This window comes from Piliocolobus tephrosceles, chromosome 1 (genome assembly GCF_002776525.5).
Source record: "Piliocolobus tephrosceles isolate RC106 chromosome 1, ASM277652v3, whole genome shotgun sequence".
Taxonomy (NCBI): domain Eukaryota; kingdom Metazoa; phylum Chordata; class Mammalia; order Primates; family Cercopithecidae; genus Piliocolobus; species Piliocolobus tephrosceles.
In genome coordinates, this window is record NC_045434.1 from 198,349,920 (window position 1) to 198,370,709 (window position 20,790).

The 20,790-nt window shown below is 52.2% G+C and overlaps 1 protein-coding gene across 2 annotated transcripts in view; it reads right to left on the reverse strand.

Moving 5' to 3' along the window:
* The window catches only part of GRHL3 (grainyhead like transcription factor 3), a 36,096-nt gene that overhangs the window by 6,128 nt on the left and 9,178 nt on the right, over positions 1-20,790 (reverse strand). For both annotated transcript variants that reach the window (XM_023219643.1, XM_023219642.3), the window contains exons 2-14: positions 16,742-16,928; positions 13,657-13,718; positions 11,876-12,221; positions 11,552-11,625; positions 10,920-11,073; positions 10,606-10,717; positions 9,276-9,370; positions 6,765-6,923; positions 6,270-6,348; positions 6,017-6,150; positions 4,146-4,180; positions 2,746-2,834; positions 1,859-1,944 (exon numbers count right to left, since the gene is read on the reverse strand). In XM_023219643.1, coding sequence (XP_023075411.1) covers positions 1,859-1,944; positions 2,746-2,834; positions 4,146-4,180; positions 6,017-6,150; positions 6,270-6,348; positions 6,765-6,923; positions 9,276-9,370; positions 10,606-10,717; positions 10,920-11,073; positions 11,552-11,625; positions 11,876-12,221; positions 13,657-13,718; positions 16,742-16,928 — 1,612 coding nt within the window. The remainder of the gene's footprint in view (positions 1-1,858; positions 1,945-2,745; positions 2,835-4,145; positions 4,181-6,016; positions 6,151-6,269; positions 6,349-6,764; positions 6,924-9,275; positions 9,371-10,605; positions 10,718-10,919; positions 11,074-11,551; positions 11,626-11,875; positions 12,222-13,656; positions 13,719-16,741; positions 16,929-20,790) is intronic.

The window sequence follows — 20,790 nt, forward strand, 5'->3', positions numbered from 1 at the left end:
GCCCTGCTGTGACAGGGGAAAGCCCAGACATCTCCCCCATCTAGGCTGGAATTATTAACCCCATTTGATGGGCGAGCATGCGGAGCTCGAACAGGATAAGCCATGCGCCCAAGGCCTAGACCCCAGGTTAACTGACTCCATCACATCCGAAAATGTTGGAACTTAGTTCCCTGCATGAGGAGACTGTGGGTCAGAGGCTTGTTGAGTGACCTGCCTGAGATGACACAGCCAGCATCAGGCTGTCTCCCCAGAGCTTCTGAACTTTCCTCTGGGGCAGGCAGATCCAGTCTGGTCCCAGCTGAGCCACCTGAACATGCAGAACTTTGGACAGGTCACTGTTACTTCTCTGAGCCTCGGTTTCCTCACTTGTAAAATGGGCATAGTAATAGAATGTACACACAGGGTAGTTCTGCACATGAACTGAGACAATACGTAAAGGGCTCAGCCCAGCGCCTGTGCCAGGGTAACAGCTCTGTAAGACATCGGTGTTGATTAGTACCAGCTGCCTAGAGGCTGCAGCAAACCTCAGGTCCTGGGTTTCAGGTACAGGTCATCCTCTCTGGCATTTTAGAAAAAGGATCGGGTTCAACTTCTCAGTTATTCTCTGCCCTGACAGAGATTCCTCCTGGCAAGAAAAGTTCTTAGACTACTATTTCTTTTCATGATGATGTGACTGAAAGCTACCAGGAAGAAGATCTCAAGTCAATCTAAGGAAGAACTCAGGAACTGTCTCACCACAAATTGGACAAAGACACTATGGCTGCCCCTAGGTAGTGAACTCTCCATTCCTAGAAGTACACAGGTCAGAAGTGGGCACCAGCTTGGCAGCGCTGCTGGAGAGAGGGAGCGCAGGCACTAGATGGGGAGCTGACCCTTTAAGGTATTGTCCAAAGCCTCTGAATCTATATTTAGGTGACATTAATGGTCTTTGTGAGCCCAACTTCCTGGGGCTGATGCCAAGCAGGGCTGACGATGCGTAAAGAGCACGCAGCGGAGCAGTGAGGAGAGCCTGGGCTGGCATCCCGGCTCTGTCACCTGGAGCTGAGGAACCCTGGCAAGTCACCCGACCTCTCGGAGGCTGTATTCTCAGGAAATGAGGAGATACGAATAGTACCCACTTTTCAGGGTTGTTAAGGGCACATGATGAGCCAGCACAGGCAGCATGTCTGACCAACTGCCTGGCACATAGTGGGCCTTCAATAAAGGTCAGCTAGTGTTACTATTTGATGCCATTTTTACTCTGCCAGCCTGAAATCTTGACACCATCTGGCTTTTCTGAGTGGTTCTACCTTCAGGCACAGCTGGCCCTGGTGGAGGCTGTTTGCTTAGTTTTTGGTGGAGCCACAAAGCTGGCTATGGGTTTTATTCAGGACTGGACTGTTTTGCCCACTCTCTGGTGGTTTAGGGGGCTGGGGAAGGTCTCCTTGCACAGACATTGCCTTCAGCCACCCCAGCCAGTGGCCCCCAGCCAACCACAAGCAGGCGGAATGAGGCCCCCTGGGAAAGAAAGACAGCATCTCTGGGGCCTGGCCTTTTTGGGTTCCATTCCCATTAAAACAGAAACAGGTTTACAAAGCCAACAAAAAACCCTGGCCTGTCAGACAGCAGGCATCAGATTAAGGAGGATTTATGGTGTGTGCGATTCCCAGGGTGCAGTCAGGGTTCTGACTGGGAGATAACATCGCGGAGGCACACCCCCACCGGCAGGGCCCCTCAGGCCCCCTGAACAGGGTGGGACGGGCAGGCCACCGGCAAGCCAAGGTTCCCTCCTGTGGGAAATCAGAACTGCATGGTGAGGAGTGGAGACAGGAGCCTAGAGGGGGTCTGCCATGGTGGGCGGGGTCCACAGGCAGCTTACCGCATTCCTCAGCCCCTTCAGGTCTGGGGTCTTCAACATGAGGGCGTCAAACACCTCCTCAGTCTCCCTCCGCACGTACAACAGAACTGAAAAGAAAGGGGCAGCTTGACGAGTGCAAGGAAGAGAATGTGAGCAGGGGCTGGGGAGTCTGAAAACATTACTTGAAGACTGACTTCTGCTGAGGGGCTGTGCCCAGCTGGGAGGCCCTTCGGCCAGCTCTGCAGATTCCCACGTATCTTCTTAAGCTGTGCTGATGGGAGGGCGTCTGAACCGCTACTCTCCTGCCTGCCAGCCAGGGGACCTTGCAAACGTGATTTTAACATCACGGAGTCTCATTTTATGTGTTTGTGAAATGGAGGCTCTGTCTGCTGTTTCACAGAGCCATTGTGGGAACTGATGGCGGTGTCTGGAAACACGAGGTGCCACGCATAGCTCGATTCATGGCTGCTGGAAGCTTTTGAGCTTAGCTGCCAGTTGGTTCTTTCTGATGGTCAGCTACAGCCTCCAAGGGGTTTGGGCTTGTTCCCCACCCCGAGAAGTCACAGATTTAGAGGGTCAAAGCCAGAAAGCCAGACATCAAAACCCCACCCTTCTCCCACTCCCCGTTAGAAAAAGTGGGGGAGGGGGACTCGCCCAGCATACTGAGCCTGTTGACTGTGCCAGCTGCCCAGGGTGCCCACGTCCACACGAGTTCAGGAGACAGAAGCCACCAGTCCTGTGGTGGTCTCTCCAAGAGGCCTGAGGTGCCCTCCTTACCCCCACCCCCAAGTCTTGACCTAAACCTAGCTCCAAGGGGTAAGGCAGCTCCCCGTGCCCTCTCCAGGACGCCATGAGGGATGCGGAAGCTGGGGTGGGCTCGGTGAGTAAATGTGGAGGGCGGGCGTCACCTCTCTGAAGGTCGTCTTCCTTGGCCTGCTTGGAGGGCAGAGGCTCAAACTCCTCAGCGAAGGGCGAGCAGGTACGCTTCAGAGGCAGCCTGTGGGGATGGGAGTGGGGGAGCTTGTGAGGAACTCGGGGGCCCCTAGAGGCTGAAAGACCTTGCTGGGCCTCCAGGGGCCCTAGAAATGGGGAAGAAAACACAAGGGTGGACGCAAAGCAGAGGGACAGTGGGGATAAAGCAGCAGGTCTGGAGCTGGACTGCCTGGGTTCACATCCCAGCCCTGCCACGCACTAGCTGTGTGACCTGGGTGCATCTATAAAATGGGGTGATGAGAAAGCAATGACAGCAATACTTCACAGAGTGGTGTGAGGCCACAGGAGACCGTGCACACTGCTCTTAGAACACTGCGATGCACAGTAGGGCCTCAATAAATGTGGACTCATCGTCATCATCACCATTCCTTTTTAAAAGAAATCAGGTCAGATGTGAGGCAGTGGGGATGGGAGGACTGTGGACTTTGGAATAAGACAGACTTGGGTTCCAGTCCTGCTGCCGTGACTTAACAGCTATGTGACTAGAAGGCACTTCACTTCTCTGAGCCTCAGTTTCCTCATCCATAAAATAGGGCAATAACCCTGCTTGCCTAACTCTCAGGCTGTTGTGAGGTGACAAGTGACACAATTTGGGGTGAAAGCACCATCTGAAAAGTACATTTTGTTCATAGGGAAGAAACTGATCATAACAACAAATGATCTTCATAAAGCGCTTTCCCACTTACGAAGATTCCACATCCATGCCACCCTCCTCTTCCTCATCTGACAAATGTGTAGGCTGAGGCTCAGAGAGGCGAAGGGACTGCTCAGGGCACTAAGGCTGTGGCTGACAGAAGGAAGGACACGAAGGCCCTTCCTAGGCCCCAGCTAGGCCCCCCAGTGGGTGTGTGTTGGGGAAGGAGATGGAGGGTTTTCATCCCCTAAGCCTCCAGTACAGCTTCCCTCTTCTCTCTGAATCTGCACCACCACAGACTCTTTTCCTTTCCCTTTTTTACAAGCGGGTGTCTCGCCAGAGATTCGCCAACTTTTCACATAAAACAAACCCATAAAAACCCCGGCAGTTTCAGTGAGAAAGGAGCATGGATCTAGCTTGGGAGCTGGGGTAGGAAGCTTGTGGCTTCCTCCTCTGGCCCCACGCCCTAGCTTACAAGGAACAGGGAGAAAAGTAGGCTAGGGGCAATGGGCATGGTACAGTGGGCATGGTACAGAGGGCACAGGTGTGGAGGGGGCACGGGTGTGGAGGAGGCACAGGTGTGGAGGGGGCACGGGTGTGGAGGGGGCACGGGTGTGGAGGGGGCACGGGTGTGGAGGGGACACGGGTGTGGAGGGAGGCGTGTGGTTGCTGCTTCCATACCTGTTGGAACTGCTGGGTCCTGCCGAGGGGGCAGCCTGCAATGAAGAGAAAAAGACATTTTCCATCACACACAAGAAGACGAGAGGGGCCCCTGGCTGCTGGAGGCTCTCTGGGAGGAATATTTTTGGTGGGAGGTGGGGAGAATACTGTTACAGTGCCTTTCTAGCACATTCTGCTCAGACAAGTGCCCTTAGGTGACCTGAGCTATTGAGTGGAATCACCCAGCCCACGCTGGACGGGTCAGGGACTCAATGAACACACAGGAGGTGCTAAAGCCGTGTTGTCAGAGCAGAGCCGCCCTGAGCCCCACCTGGGCCCCAGCATGCCCCGAAGGGCCGGGCACTGCAGATGGTCCTGTGGCCGGTCTCTAGGCAGTTGGAGCTGAGGGCCAAGGGGGCGACGCGAAGAGGCTTTTTTTTTGCTGGAGGGAAGTCTCCCAGGCTGGAGTGCCGTCCCCCATCACAGCTCGCTGCAGCCTCGACCTCCTGGGCTGAAGCAATCCCGCCACCTCAGCCTCCCAAGTAGCTGGGATTCCAGGTGTGGGCCACTAGGCCTGGCCACAGGCCCCTCTTCTTGGACCCTACAGTGTACCTGGCACTGTCGGTCTGGGGCAGGCGTCACCCAGTCTCGTGAGGTAAGAAGCCGAGGCCTAGAGACAGCAGAGAGCCTCTAGAGGTGACACACACGGCAGGAGGCAGAGTCGGGGTTCAAACTCAGGCTCTCTGTTGGTATTGCCCCGGGCTTCCCCTCTCCCAGGCTCCCAGGTGTGGAGACGGGCCTGCCCTCATCCCCCACAGGTTGACTGTCAACCTAGCCACAGGGGCCTTCACCCTGAGTGGTCATCTCCTTACTCAGGGCCTCTAGTTGGTGAGAGAGTGAGGAGTCAAGAGAGAACAGGTTCACACGGCCGCCCGTGCTGTGGGGCCACAGGGCTGCTCCCAAGGCGGCAGAGAGAGGAGGGACACAGGCAGTGCTCTGCGCCTGTGCCAAGCTCTGTCAGCACTGGCTGCTCTTCTCAGCGCCACTGTCTGCCTCCCTGTCCTAAGTCAATACACTAAACATGCCTTGTACCCCGAGGTCCATTTGTGTAAATATTCCTGAGGAAACAGTGCGGAGCTGTACCCCTAAAGGAAGGAAGTGCTCAGACTCTCCAGAGGAAGCGCGCTGGGAGACAGGCTCTGGGGTCTTGACCCTGCCACTGAATTGCTGTGGGACCGTGCCTGGAAAAGGGGGTAGGTGCAGTCTCTCAAGGACAGCTGTCACAGGGAACCCAGCCCACTCCTGGCTGCCAGGCGCTCAGTCCCGGCTGCTTGAGAGGCGGAGCAGCTAGTGGGGAAAGGTGTGGATTCTGAACAGGTGCCTCAGTCCAGATCCTGGCTCTGCCACTCACTAGCTATGCAATCTCAGGAGGTTTCTGAACTTCTCAGCGCCTCCATTTCTACCCCACGGATCCAGGGAGACAGTATTATTGACTTCACAGGGCTGTGGAGAAGGGTAAGGAAGGTGATGCCTGGGAAGCGCTCAGAGCCACACCTGGCACACGGTGAGCACCACAAGTGCTGCCATGAGAATTCCATGTGGCTGCAGTCAAATCTGGGGTCAGATATCAGAAGCCTCCTCTTTGTGTGCCCTAAGCACGAACATTTTAATGGTTACGAAATCTGTTTCTTCATAACATTCTTCTCTTCAGTACAATAGGTCACTGACGCTATAGGACCATAAATACATGTTTAAACCCCTGTGATTCAATAAAGGTCTTGAAACTGGCTGAGTTGGCAGGCTGCTCCCCACTGGTCTGCGCTAAGGCAGGCCCCACCCAGGAGCCGGGACCCTCTCTCGACCCCTCCCCGAGACCCCAGCCCTGGCCTCACCCCTCCAGAGCGCTGCAGGCTGGAGAAGTGCACGTTGGGGATGAACAGCACGGGTGGCGTCTCCAGGTCAGTCTCTGGCCGAAGGTACGTCGTCTCATTGCCCCTGAAGCCCGACAGCAGGCAGCCTTTGACGCCTGATGGGAGAAGGAAGCCCATGTGCCCCCAGGTCGTTCCACTCAGGTCCCTCCCACCTCTGGTCTCCTTCTCCCCTTCACGCCACACCAACCCACCCCGGCCCTGGATCCCCACTGACCACTGTTACTGGAGTCAGGGCACTTGACCTTCCTCCGGAACTGCTTCCGCTCGTCATCGCGCATCTTCCTCTCAGCTCCCTGCAGGGGAGAAGGAGGGAGGGTCACCGAGGGCCTGGGAGGGGCGAGCTACTTTCACAGCTGCTGCTTTGCATCTTAAATGTGGGCCAGGCTTCTGGTCCTTCTTTTTTCCAGAACAAGACCAGGAAATGGGAAGGTACCAGCACTTACCTGGCCCAGCCTGGCCAGTGGGGCCTGGCCCTGCTTGCCTGAGGTCAGTACAGACCATGAGAGAGGCAGACAGACAGAAGACAGAAAAGAAGAAACTCAGAGAGCTGGAGGAGTGGGGGTGGAGGAGGAGACAGAGAAGGAGGAGGAGAAGGGATAGAAAAACAGAGAGAGACAGACAACCCAGAGAGGCTAGGAGGATGCACCGGTCAGGGCTTGGCCCTTCTACCTCCCCGGGACCCAGCAGAGGGTCTGCCCGGTCCAGTCACCTTGTCACAGAAGATCTTGATCTGGCAGACAGCGCGGTGCACCAGGCGCTCAGTGCCCGAGCCACAGTCATAGGTGTCAATCTGCAGGTTCAGGGGGACACCCTTCACCCCCTTTTGTGAGGAAAAGTCTGTGCTCAGACAGTTTATGCCGATGAACACCTGGAGACAGAGGGGGCCGCTGGGTAAGTGGCCTGCCCAGGTGCCCAGCTCCACCGTCCCACAGTGATTCTGTTTTTCTAGCGTTCGGTGTGCCTGCTGCTCACCCTTAAGCCTCACTGGGCCCCTAGAAGGCAAACATCAGCACTCCTCTTTCACAGATGGGGAGCTGATGCTCAGACAGGTGGGGCAACTTGCCCGAGGTGACACGGGCAGTGTGTGGTGCAGCAGGGGTTTGAACCCAGACTCACAGCCCAGGCTTTTCACCTCTGTTGGTACAGTTTCTGCTAGACTGCCAAGGGCAGCCCAAGGGGTGGAGACTGGGGGGGGGGTCAAGAGTCCTGTAGGAGCTTAAGATCCAGAGCCTCATTTTTCTGCAACTCAGGACAAGGAGGTGGAAAAGGGCTGAGTCCCCTGTCCCCAGCACAGGGAGACTACTTTCCTGCTGGCCCAGAGACACAGCCCCTCTCCACCCCCGCCACCCACTCCAGCCACAGCAGGACCCTCTCTCTAGTGAGAGGTTCTTCCCGCTGATTTGATGCCACCCCACATACAGCAAGGGAGCGTCCTAGTCACCCCATCTTACAGTCGGGGAAACAGAAGCTCTGCGCAGGGCCATAATTGCTGCTGTTCCCCCAGGGAGTCAGGTGTGAGGCATCACAAAGTGAGCCGGGTGGTGGGGCCGCCCCCACCTGCCGCAGGAAGCTGGGCTCTGCTGTTCACTAGCTATATGTGGCTTCAGACAAATCCTTTCACCTCACTGAGCCTCAGTTTCCTTCTCTGCAGAATGAGGATAATGAAACCTACCTTGTGAGGCTGTCGGGGGGTATATGCTTGATATGTTGTGACTATTGACATGAGAGGGACAGCTGCAAGTCTCATCCCAAAGCCTGTGCTCAACTGATGGTCACCTGGGGTCGGTCTCAGCTGGGCAAACCCTGGCAAGATCACCTGGTGATTGTCCTTCTCTGGGGCTCCATAGGCACCCCGGCCCCTGCACCGCAGGCTGGCCCCTGGTCTTTGGAACATTTCCTTTGGAAATGACCCCGACCCAAACAGGACGTAGCGGGGTGTGTCTGAGCAGACCCCCTTCTTTCCCTGGCTGTGCGGACCAGGCCCCCAGGCACATGCCACACATACCTCCCCCTCAGCCAGCTCTGCCCTCATGCAGCCCCCGCCCAGCTCGCACCTGAGAAAGACCCAAGCCTGGGGGCTTAAGAGGCTGTGAGAAAATCCCCACCGAAACCCATTTCTCCCTTCCCATGAAACTCCCCACCTGCCTGAACCCGAGGCCTCAGCTCCTCCTCCAGTCGGTGCCTGTCTGAATAATAATAATCCCTGCCTTTGTGCTCCCTTTGTGTTTTCTGAGCTCCTGCACCTCCATCTTCTCCAGGCGGCTTGGCCATCCCTGGAGGCAGGCAGAGAGGCAGGAGTTAGCTCCCCAGCCTCTCCAGGCCAGAAATGCCCCTGAGATGAGCTGGACCTGACCCTGGTGAGTGAGGCAAGCCTGGTCCAGGGAGAGAAGGGACAGGCCAAAGGTACTCAGCTCCGACTCCCACACTAGTGCCTCTCCACCATGCCGGCTCTAAACAGCAAACTAAGACGCTGCGAGGCCCATGAGCACACGGCAAGCCCGCGGCTGGGCTCAAGCACTAAAGCTGGAAGGATCTTAATGGCTTAACTACTGGCATGAAAACATCACCAGAGGCTCCGTCTCTCAGGCCTCTCCGGTTTGTAGACATGCATGATCTTGTGGGGTCTGCACTCCAATCCTAGCAGGCAGGTTACTGTTCTCATTTTTATGGGCTCAGAGAAGTGAGATAACTGGGATTCAAGCCCTCATTCACCGGACTCCTTCGCATTTCTCCTGCATGTGACACTCCGCACTGGCCAAGAAGTCAGGAAACCTGGGTGCCCCCGGTGGCTTGCTGTGTGACCATGCAGAAGGCTCAGTTTTCCCATCTAGTAAATGGGTGGACTGGAGTAATATCAACAGCTGCCACTTTTGGGCCAGGTGTATGCTCTACCTGTTACTTATCTCACCTGCTCCTCACTACAACCTACCAGTTGGTGCTATGATGCCACTCCTATTTTATAGGCAAAACAACCGGGGCTCAGAGGGACTAAGGCACTGGCCCAAAGTCACACTTTGGACCAACAGGTGGAAAGGTGGGATGCAGACCCAGCCTGCCTGGCTCCAAAGCCTGAGCTTCCACACCACACTACGTCCTGCCTCCTCCATGGGTACACTCGTCAGAGCAAATGCCACTCTCCTAGGTGTAAGAAAGCCTCTCCTCCAGAATAGGGACTTCCGGGCAGCCCAGTCCCATCCCAGCCACTGCCCTCAGCACTGACCTTGGCCTCTTCATTCACGTTCCACACAAAGGACAGCGCATTATAGGCCACCTCCTCAATGTGCTCCACAGTGTTGAAGTTTTCTTTGCAGTCAGCTGAAACCACAGGAGACCAGAAGTAGAATCAGGAAGGAAGGGATCTGGGGCCACTTGACTGGGCCTCACTCGTGGCAGGGGCATACATCCTCTCCCCCAAGAACCACACTTCAATCCAGGGAGGAAAAGGGATTCCTGTGCCCTGGAGTACAGATGGGAAAACAGATCCAGCCTGAGAAGCAGATCTGCCCCAATCCCCAGAGGGAACCCCAAGCTTTGCCAAATAGACTCATCATATTGGGGGTGGAGGTTGTACTTTTCACCATGGCTGTGATTTGGGAGTTCTCCCAGATGAAGCAGCAGCAGCAGTATGGTAATAACAACAGTAATAGGGGTAGTAAGAGCAATAGCAAAAGTAGTAGGATTAGCAAGTACCATTTCTTCAGCACTTAAAATATGCTAAGCCCTTAGTTCATCCTCACAACTATGCTTTGAATATTCAGTTTATATATGAGGAAAACGAAGCTCAGAGAGATTTGGTTACTTGGCTAAGGTCACTCAGCTTTTATTAAAACGCAGAGTAGGGGCTGGAGCTCCGATCTCTCTGGCTCCTGAACCCATGCTCCTTACTACTCTGCTGTCCAGCCTCTCGGACAAGTCATTAAACAGTCCCCTGTGTGTATCGTGTTCCCCAGTGCACACAGCTCCAAAGCAGAAATCAGCACTGTAAGCAGGCAAGGCAGCTGGCCTCAGCCCGTTTGAGAGGTGAACAAACTGAGGCTCAGGAAGGTGAGGTGACACAGGTCACACAGCCAGGAAGGGAGTAAGGGAGCCAGAAGCTGAAGACTTGAGGGCGGGCTGTGCCTCCCACTTGTTTCAGGACTAGGGATGGGGACCAGGTGGCACCCACAGAGAGCCTTTCCTCTGCCCAGCTCCCAAAAGCTGAACATCCTGTGCTGTGCCTCAGGCCTTCTGAACCACCTGCTGCCTGCACCTTATCTTGTCCCTTTGTGTCTTCATCAGCCTCCTCATGGGGACAAACAGGCCAGCATCTCAGGGGCCTATTTATTTCACAGTGCTAGGGTCCCCAGGGCCCTGTTTATCCCAAAGCAAAACAGAAGAGAGGCCAAGACTTCTAGTCAACAGATGCAAATCCTTGCAAACCCCACAGTGTTTGACCTGCAGACAGAGGTCAGAGCCGGGTAGGGAAACAGGGGTGAGCAAGAAAAAGGCCTGATTGGTGTGGGGCTGGGGAGAGAGAGAAGAGCTGGAACGGAGGCTTGAGAAGGCCTCACCCACGTCGAGGACCCGCTGCTTGGCAGTGGGCTGCCGGGAATGCCAGTGCTTCCAGAAGCGCAGCTGCTCTACTGGGACCTTCTCATTGTCGAAGACAACCATCACCACACTCTGCAAGCACAGTTGGTCACAGTCACTCCCGGCCTCTTTCTAGAGCCTGGGTCCAGTGGCCTGCCCTTTTGCCTCAGTTTCCCCAACCCTGTGGCCATGGGCTGTTATCAAACAGCCTTTCCTCGGGGTCCGTGGCTAGCCCAAGGAGGAGGTATATCTCGCCCCATTCCACCCCTTCCGAAGCTGCTCCACGCCAACGCACCTTGACTTTGTTGGAGGACAAGGCAAGGCCTTTGCCACCTGCTGGGGTCCGCAGGGTGACGGGGTAGAACTGGCCTTTGTTGAGGTAGGCCATGGGTGACTCGCCTGACTTGATGTGGATGGCTTTGGGGGAGCCCAGGGTGTATTCAAAGTCACTGCAGGGAGGAGGGAGAGGGCAGTGAGGCTGGGCTCCCAGGCAGGAAGTACCCTAGAGAGCAGTGGGGCAGGAAGCCTGAGGCTACGGTACAGACTTGCTGTCTGACCTTGGAAAATAACTTTACTTCCTTGGGCCCCAGTTTCCTCAATTTGGGGGTTCTATTTAATGGCTTTGTTGAGCCACAATCCTGCTGAATAATGAGGGCCCAGTGAAAATTAGAGAGAACCTTGAGAGGTGACAAAACCAGGGGCAACTAAGGATAAAAGAACCTCAGTTTTCGGATAAGGTGCAAGTTCTGAGCTCCCTGTCACAGCCCAGGCACAGGAAGTGGGAAGCGTTCTCTCTCCCTCTATCTATCCGCCTTCATCTCCCACTTCTCATTCATTGACTGTGCCTGCTATGTCCTGGGGACAGTGTGGGGCTCTGTCTGCAGCCTCCTGCCCACTGCCCAGGGGGGTCCAGGGAGACCAAGTTACCTTTTGAGGCTGGGGTAGTCCTCTGGACATGGGGGTTCCGGGGAGGTTTTCAGGATATCCGGGAAGAGCATTGACTGCAGAGAAACACAGCCCCAAGAGAATAAATGATCACATTCACTCTGGGGAGCCTCAGCCCAGGGCTGCGCATTACAGCTGTGCAGGTTGTCCAGTGTACAACTTGGACAATAGTACATGGCAACCCTGTCTCAGCTCTAGGATGCTTTCCCCCATGGATTCCAAAGCTCTGATCTGTTCACTATCTTCTCTCCTTCTGTATATGCACACACATATCTATGCTATAAGGGAATGGGGATGGGCCCTCACCTCCTGTGGGTCATCTTTGAAGGTGCTGTCTGGCTGCCAGCGCTGTGTGGGTGGTACCCCATGAATGCTCTCAAACAAGGAGTTGAGGGAGCCATTATCATATATATCACTGGTGGGCAACAGGTAGCTGTCCACAGAGCCGGTCTCCAGCTTGCTGGGGCCTGCAGGGAGGGGAGCTGCCTTGCCAGGGGTGGGCAAGGCCCCCTCCAAGCTCATCAGGTTATTCTTCTTGAGCAAATCTGGGTACTCCGGGGTTCCAGACACGTTCTCTGTCAGGAATTTCATGAGGTGTGTGGGGCTTTCAAGGGGCGTGAGGTCCGTCTCATATTCCATGCCATGGTAGTACCTGGGGAGAAAGAAAAGGGGCTCAGTATACTTCTCTCTGGGGGTAGAGGGGGGGTCCTTGGCTAGAGTGGAAGGCAACTGACACACTGGCCTTTGATCCAGTGTAATGTTCAGGCCCATCCCACATGCACGAAATAAGTCACTGTAGCAGCCCAAATGGCTACAGGGATGAGTAGGGAGGTGCTGAGAATGGAACCAAGTACAGGCTCAGGGTTAAGGGAGCAACATCTGTTTTATCCATTACAGTACTTGTTAATTAAAAAAAAAAAACCTGAAAGTTTAATCATTTATTTTTAGCCAAAGTCAAATGTCTCTGTGTCAAAATGTCCCTACATCAAAACAACTCTATGGAGTCAACCCTAGCGGGGTGTGTACAAAGTGGGGAGGGTGGGGGAAATGTGTATCTGTGAGTATAGTTAACACATGTTTAGAGAAAGGTCTGGAAGGATGTACCCCAAACTGTTCAGCGGGAGAGGGGTACAGGATTATAGGAATTTTATTTTTTTACTTTATACATTTCTGAAGAGTTTGAATCTTTTGCAAGAGACTGGTGTTGCTTTTGTAATCAGAAGAGCTAATGATATTTTTTAAAATTAGTTTTGAGAAAGGTCCCCATGTACCCAAACCCACTGTTCCTGGCAGTGGAGGGGACTGGCCCTGAGCCAGCTGCAGGCCCAGGCTGGGTTATGAGAAGAGCTGCAATGCCTGTTTGAATTTTTCAAAAGGCTTCCCAGCAGAGGCACGACAGGGTCATTTGTGAGAAGTCACCTGATTGGCCAGGAAGGAGAAAGTGGAGAAAGAGAGGCAAGGTCTTTCCAGTGCCCATCTAGCCATAAGCATGGCCTGGGCTGCTTTCTGAAGGAAAGGAACGTCAATGCCCTGGGGCACTAATGCCAGGGGAAGAAGTATGGGAACCCAGATGTCCCTCCCCCAACACAGGTCTCCCTCCCCAAGAGGCTGGGGGACTGCAGGGGAGAGGGTTTTGAAGCTGAGAAAGAAAAGCTGCCTCCAGGGCTTTTCTGTTACTAAGGCTTTGAAGTTTGTTTTCAGTAAACTCCAGCCCACATGGCCTACAGGCATCTGGGGTGTGTGTGTGTGTGTGTGTGTGTGTGTGTGTGTGTATGTGTGTGTGTTTTCAAGCTGAGTTTCATTAGGACTTTCAAGAGCCCTAGGCTCTGCCTTCATGGCCCCTTCCAAAATATTTTAAAATATCTTTAATAAGTACATTGGTATAAAGACAAATATAATCCAAGTTGGATTATATTGATTTTTTTCTTTTAATTTTAAAAGGAAAACACTATCATGGATCCCAAAATGTGTTGTGGGCCCTCAACGCTGCGCCTCCTGTGCCTAATGGATAAGTCAAACCTGTGTGGAAGAGGCCCCAGGTGGAGGTGGGGAAGGGCAAAGAGGCAGAGGGTGTTGGCAAGCCTCACCTCTTTCCTTGGTCATTCCTGCCCCCAGTGCTGGAGGACAAGATCCGCTTCTCCTTGGGACCCTGAGAGGAGAGAAAGGAAGGATTTATGCATGGCTAAGCTTTTGCTGGTAGGAGCCTCAACCCCCTTTTGCAGCTTTGGCCAGGCAGGGAAGTAACTTTGGTGATATGGTTCAGCTGTGTCCCCACCCAAATCTCATCTAGACTTGTAGTTCCCATAATCACATGGGAGTGGAAGGTAACTGAATGATGGGGGCGGTTACTCACATGCTGCTGTTCTCGCGATAGTGAGTTCTCATCGTATCTGATTATTTTATAAGGGGGCTTTCTCCCTTTTGCTCGGGACTTTTCCTTGCTGCTGCCATGTGAAGAAGGATGTGTTTGCATCTCCTTCCGCCATGATTGTAAGTTTCCTGACGCCTCCTGGCCATGCTGAATTGTGAGTCAATTAAACCTCTTGCCTTTAAAAATTACCCAGTCTCGGGTATGTCTTTATTAGCAGTGTGAGAACAGACTAATACACTTGGTCACTAGAAAACCCTCCAGTCCTTCCCACTGGCTGGAGCTCTAGCTATGATTAGTCTGAGCCCCAAGTCAGGGAGTGGGAAGAAGAACCTCAAGCTTAGTAGTTAAGGAGCATGAAATTTGGAGTCAGGCAGGCCTGGCGTAAGTCCTAGAAATGCCACTTGAAAATGCAGTGTGACTCTGGATAAATGACTACGCCTCTCTAAGACTCAGTTTCTTCATATGTCAAGTGAGTGGTTATAATACTTACTTAAAGGGGATTATGAATATTTGTTAATAAAAAATACTCACTTTTTAAATAGAGTACTTATGGGCTAGGCCTTGTACTAAGTGCCTTCTCGTTTCTAATTTAATCCTCACAATCACTGTGAGATGTCTACTAGCATCATCACCATTCTATGGATGAGGAAATGGGGGCTCAGAGAGACTCTATTGTCTTAGTACTTATGAGCATGGACTCTGAATCCAGATTTCTTGGGTTCAGTTCCTAGACCTACCACATGCTAGCTGTGTGACCTTACACAAGTCCCTTAACCTCTCCATTCCTCATATCCTCATCTATACAGAGATCATAATATAATACCAACCTCAGGGGTCACTTTGAGTGCTCAGAACAGCATCTAGCACATGGAGAGCACTATATAAATGTGACCTTTCACGAGTATAATTATAATATTGTTACATCTTAGAACATTCTAATTCATTTGTCTCTAAGGCTGTTACAGCTAGAACCAGGACCCCCACCCAGCATAGCCTCCAAAGCCTGTACTCTTAATCACACCCCATGAGAGTATGAAGGAAGGTGCCTGACACAGTGGTGGACATTCAGTAAGAAATGGTAACCAGTTGCCTTTAGCACTATATTACCCAAAGCCACATTTGTGGCAGCACTAGGTCTCAAATTCCCGACTTAGTGCTCCTTCTATACCATCAGACCATGTCCTCACTGTCCAGGGGGCTTCTCTGAATCCAGAGTGCTCTGGAATGGGGAGGCCAGGGCAGGTGTATCTCACTGAGACACTGTACTTTGCTAAAACCAGTATTACTGGTGGCACCTTCAGAGCCTCTCTTCTACCATCCTGGCCCCCGAATGGCTTCTTGCCAAGGGGACAAGGAGTCAGACTGTAATTTATGGTCCATTCTCAACCTATAAATCCCAGGCTGGAGTTTGAACCTAGATCTTTTGGCTCCTACCATGGCCCCAAGCTGAGGCAGCCATTCAAACTCCTCTTCCATTGACCTGGGCTGAACACTCACTGGATGCTACCAGTCTGCTGGGGAGGAAGAAGGGTAGGGTAACCAGACCATTCCAGAAGGAGAACCAAAGCCAGAGGACAGTTTTGGGCCTTCTCCTATCTGGAACCCCCTTGGCCTCTGAGTTCATGCAAAGAATGTGCCTTTATTCTGAGGTAGAGTGGATAAAATACTTCTTGGGCTAGTAAGTTTGAGGTCTTATGTACAAGATGGCTTTAAATCTTCAAGTTTCTCAAGAATTGGCTAGCTGTGTGCCCCCATCCCCCAGTCTAGGAAAGTTTCTTGGAGCAGTTACCCAGCCCAGGGACAGCATGTCAGTTTGCTGTCTTGTGACAATTCAGACAGATGGGTAGGGCCTACCTGGACTACTCCATTGACAAAGATTCTGCAGCCACCTGTACCCTTCATGAGAATGCAGGCTGCAATCCATTAGCAATGTCTGGCACACGCACTGGAGGTGGGAGGGGGGTTGTATCATGTATTTACACCTTTGTGATTCCTGACTGGCCCAACCCCTACTTATCAGATATGGGAGGGCCTAATTCCTATTCTCAAGAGCCAACAGCCTCCCAGAGACAAGGCCAAGACCCTGGAAGCAGTTAGAGAACAGTAAAAGACATAATGTCAGCTGGAGTAGGAAGGACAGTAAGACCCTTGGCAGAGGGAGATGAGGTGGCAGATGGCTTCTATGGGCCTTGGGAAGGGCCCTGAAGGAAGGGAATGGGTTAAAGAGCAGGAGGTATGCTCCAGGTGGTGGGGCTGTACCAGGTGGGTGGGGATGACAGGGAAACGTAAGATCCGAGGGACAGGGGCAGAAAGAAGATGGTGGGGTACAAGAGTGTTGCTGTCATAGAATGTGCTTGGACCAGGCAAGGGTTGGGTCAGGCACTGTCTACCTGGTCAGCACGTGTCATGCACCGTGTGGCAGGCTGTATGGTGGGCTGAAGACTCGGTAATGATCCTCTAGGAGCTCAGTCTCATGCAGAAGATGGAAGAAATAAATGTGTAAACAGCAAGCTTCTAAGCATCCTTGATAGCATCAAGGATGATGGTGGTTGCTGAGGGCACCCAGACAAGAAAGCCTCCCCTCCAGTAAATGAATGAAGTGACATTTAAGCTGAGACCCAAAGCTGAGAGTAGGGATTAGCCATGGGAAAGGGAGGGTGCCAGGCAGACGGAACAGCATTGTGCAAAGGCCCAGAGATGAGGGGCTGGGGTGGTCATGGTGGGCTGCTGAGCCATGAGGCCTGAAAGCGAAGACACCCATTCAGTCAAAAGGGGGGCATGCCCAGAGGGGGCAGGCGTACCATGTAGTAATCGTAGAGGAAGCTCAAGGCCGCAACGCTGTCATCATCTCCATTGACTCTCATCATGGCCTTTGTGGCAGCTGTCAACGGGTTTTCTAGGTACGTCTTCCAGGCCTCATCCTCACTAGTGTAAGGGAATTTCTGCAAGTTGACTGGATCGTTCTTTAGCAGCCGCACAGACCTGAAACTGAATGCAAGTAATGAGGGTCAAATTTGGGCTATCCCAGAGGAAGGTCCATGAATGGGCAGCTGCAGGCCAACGCTCAGGAATTCAGAGTTATTAGCTTTGAAAACATGAAACTGTCTCTTCTGCCACTATTAGGCAGTGTGGGGCAGCGGAAGGGACGCAAACTCTGGAGCTGGATCAATTCCAAATGTTGCCATGTAGAAGCTGATGGCCTGGGCCTTAGTTCCCTCATCCACAGCATGAGGGCCATCATCCTGATCTTCAAGACCACAGAGTGGATTCAATAAAATACTTTCATAGTAGGTACTTATTCAAAGAGAATTCGTGTAAAGAATGGGAAATGCCAATGACAAGCTGCAATGTGATAAGAATACAATTTCCAGATAACCCATCATGAGTTCTACTGAAGAAGTTGTCCTCAAGACTGTGAAAGGCACAGAAGGCTGTAGATCATTTCAAGTCTGGGAGAAAGCATGGTCTATGACAGAGACAGCCAGGGCAAGGAAGCCCTTAGGCAGAACCTGGTCTGGGAAATGCCATTTCAGACCAATTTTATTATAGAGTTTCGAGCAGCTGCTCAGAAGCCAGGAACTGGAGTTGAAGGCTACAGAGCACACAGAGGCAGGCAGGACCCAGGTACTGGTGCTGAGAAGCTTGGACAAATACAAGGCATTATATCGCTCGAGAGACAAGCCACAAGGGCTCAAAGGAAAGAGATCAGGAAAGGCTTTCTGGAGCAGGCAGACATTTTAGTTGGGGAAACTCAGCACTGGGGGTTATTTCACTCAGCAATGGGGGGAAGGAGCAGGGACCTAACACAGAAAAATAATGAGAATGGTAAAAATAATAGCTACTCTTTATTGAACACTGACCATGTGTTAGGCACTAGCTAAGCACATTTCATAAATTACCCTGTTACTTGAAACAACCCTGCAAGGCAGATACTATTATTATTCCTATTATACAGTGGAGGAAACTAAAGCTCAGATAAGTTGAGAGTTGTCCAAGGTCCCAGTAAGTGAGTGGCCCAGAGGGGATTCAAGCTCCTTCAGGGTGATGCAATGGTACAGAATAATGTTCTCAAACTTTAGCTGCATGAGAATGACTTGGAAGGCTTGTTAAAACACAGATCGCTTTCACAGCAGGGTGACTACAGCAAAGAACAATGTAGTGTATACTTCAGGATACCTACAAGAGTAGATTTGTAATGTTATCATCCCAAAGAAATGATAAATATTTAAAGTGATAAATATGGCAATTATCCTGATTTGGTCATTATACAATGTAAAGGTGCATTGAAATCTTACACTGTACTCCAAAAATATGTACAATTATTATGTGTCCTTTATTTAAAATTAATTTAAAAACACACAGATTACTGGGCCCCACCCCCAGGGTGTCTGATTCACTGGCTCTGGGTGGCTGAGAATGTGCATTTCTAGCAACTTCTCTGGTGCTGCTGATGCTGGTAGTCTGGGGACCACATTTTGAGGAATCACTGGTTACTGCACATGCTCTTCACCACAAACAAAGGCATAGAAGCAGAAAAGTTCTGGTTGTGTTCAATTTGGAGCAAAGAGTGTATGAAGATGGGGTGGTCCAGGCTATGAAGAGAGAGCCCCAGTGACGAAGTGGGCACTGACTGGTCTCCTGGTTTCCCAGCGCCTCCCTTTCTACATGGGCCAGGCAAAATCTCCCACGTTAGGAACCTAAGAACAATGCCGGCTGCCACTTACTATGATGCATATGAATGTTCTGCGTTCATTAGCCCTGCTTCTTACAAGGACACTACAAGGTAAGGATCATTTGCTTCATCTGTTAAGGTAAAGGAACCTGTGTCTTGCAGAGAACAAGAAAATGTCCAAGATCATCCAGCTGGTCCATGAGACAACCGGATTTCAACTCAGCCTTATCGAGCACAAAGGCACACACTTGCCACTCGGCCACACTGCTTTTCCGTTGATGCAGGGGTACAGTCTTTATCACAGCAGAAAAATGTGTTTGTGGTAAAACTGCGGCACAGTGGCAGACTAGTGGGTGGGCAGAGACCCCTGTAATCAGGTGCATGAAGTACCCTCCTGCTGCCAGGCCACTCGGGCCCATATCCTCAGACTGCAGTGGGAACAGCCGGCCAGGCCATACCTCGGCACACAGGAGGCGGCAGCTCTCCCAGCAGCTTCATCCAGGACAGCGTCTCCCATCAGCGTCTCCCATCCCACCGGGCCCTGGGGTGTGAGGAGTTGGGCTCTGAGAGGAAGGGAGGTGGAGCTGTCACACAGGAAAGAGAAATGACAGAAACTTTCCTGTTCTAGGGGTGCAGGAGGCACACCCTGAGTTTCTGTTGCTATAAATCAAGGGGCCTCAAGGAGAGGTGAGAAGAGGCCCCTCCTCATTGCCTCCTGGGCCTGGAGTTTAGAGGAATTTACTGAGCAAGTCCAGGGTGACCGGCCTCACTGTCTGCCCAACCCTGAGCTAATGGAAACTCCCAACCGACGAGGTAGGGAAAGCAGGGAGATGCCTGATCGATCCCACCCCCGGGTCAGTGGGGACCACCAGTGCTTAGCACTGTTCCTCATTTGTAAACAAATCTAATAAAAGCACCCCCCACTAACATAATGAGGATAATGCATCAGCACAAGAAAAATGCTTAAAACTGTGCCTGGCACAAAACCAGTGTGTAATTCATGCAAGCCGTCACTGTGTTCCAGCTCAGCTTGGGGTGAGACACTGAGGGGCTGCAAAGTAGTAGAAGACATGGTCACTCTGCAAGTCAGTGGCAGGTCTGGGCCTGGAGCCCCAATCTGCTGACTCTAGGGGTTGACCATTATCAGCTTTGATGCTGAGTTACCTTACCCTTTAAAAAAGATCCATTTTAGAAGACAACAATAAAGTAACACCGAAACAAAAGAACAGTGTCTGCTATTCACCTGGGTGGGTCTCCTGGCCTATAAGGTCTCCCATCTATACTGTTGGGATCTCAAAGTCTGATTCCTTGATAAACAGCAGCTTCTGTACTCTAAACACTTACCACTGGCAAACATAGTGCCATCTATTTTTGTGTGTCGTCTCATCTACTCCACACATTAGCCCTGAGAGACAGGAATTATCATCTCCTTTTATAGAAGGGGAAACTGAGACTCAAATAGGTGATATCACCTGCTCAAGGTCACTCAACCAATAAGTGATGGAGGCTCAGCCTGAGCTTGGAGCTGTCAGACTACACAGTATAGCGCTCAACCCCTGTGCTAGTCTCTTTTCTAGATGCCTTTCCTATTCTGGAAATTTCCCTTCTCAAAACACATTGAACTAATTCTCTGCTGCAAGGCAGAAAGGAATTTTCCACCCACACAAGGCAGGAGGAAGGTGGCAAGATGATGACTGGAAGAGTTTCCGGTCAGGGGCTGGGAGTCGCAGTGCCCTGGTTCCCATACCTGCTCCTGCCACCAATCACCTCATGTTCTAGAACTAAGCATTTGGCTTCTAGAAAGTCTTAATGGATAAGGTTAGTATTGACTTGTGTGTTGAATCCTAAAATCCAAGAACTTTTGGCTCTCTGCTCCCTTAAAGATTACAAATGAGTGGCCAGGCGCGGTGGCTCAAGCCTGTAATCCCAGCACTTTGGGAGGCCGAGACGGGCGGATCACGAGGTCAGGAGATCGAGATCATCCTGGCGAACACGGTGAAACCCCGTCTCTACTAAAAAATACAAAAAACTAGCCGGGTGAGGTGGCGGGCGCCTGTAGTCCCAGCTACTCGGGAGGCTGAGGCAGGAGAATGGCGTGAACCTGGGAGGCGGAGCTTGCAGTGAGCTGAGATCCGGCCACTGCACTCCAGCCTGGGTGACAGAGCGAGATTCCGTCTC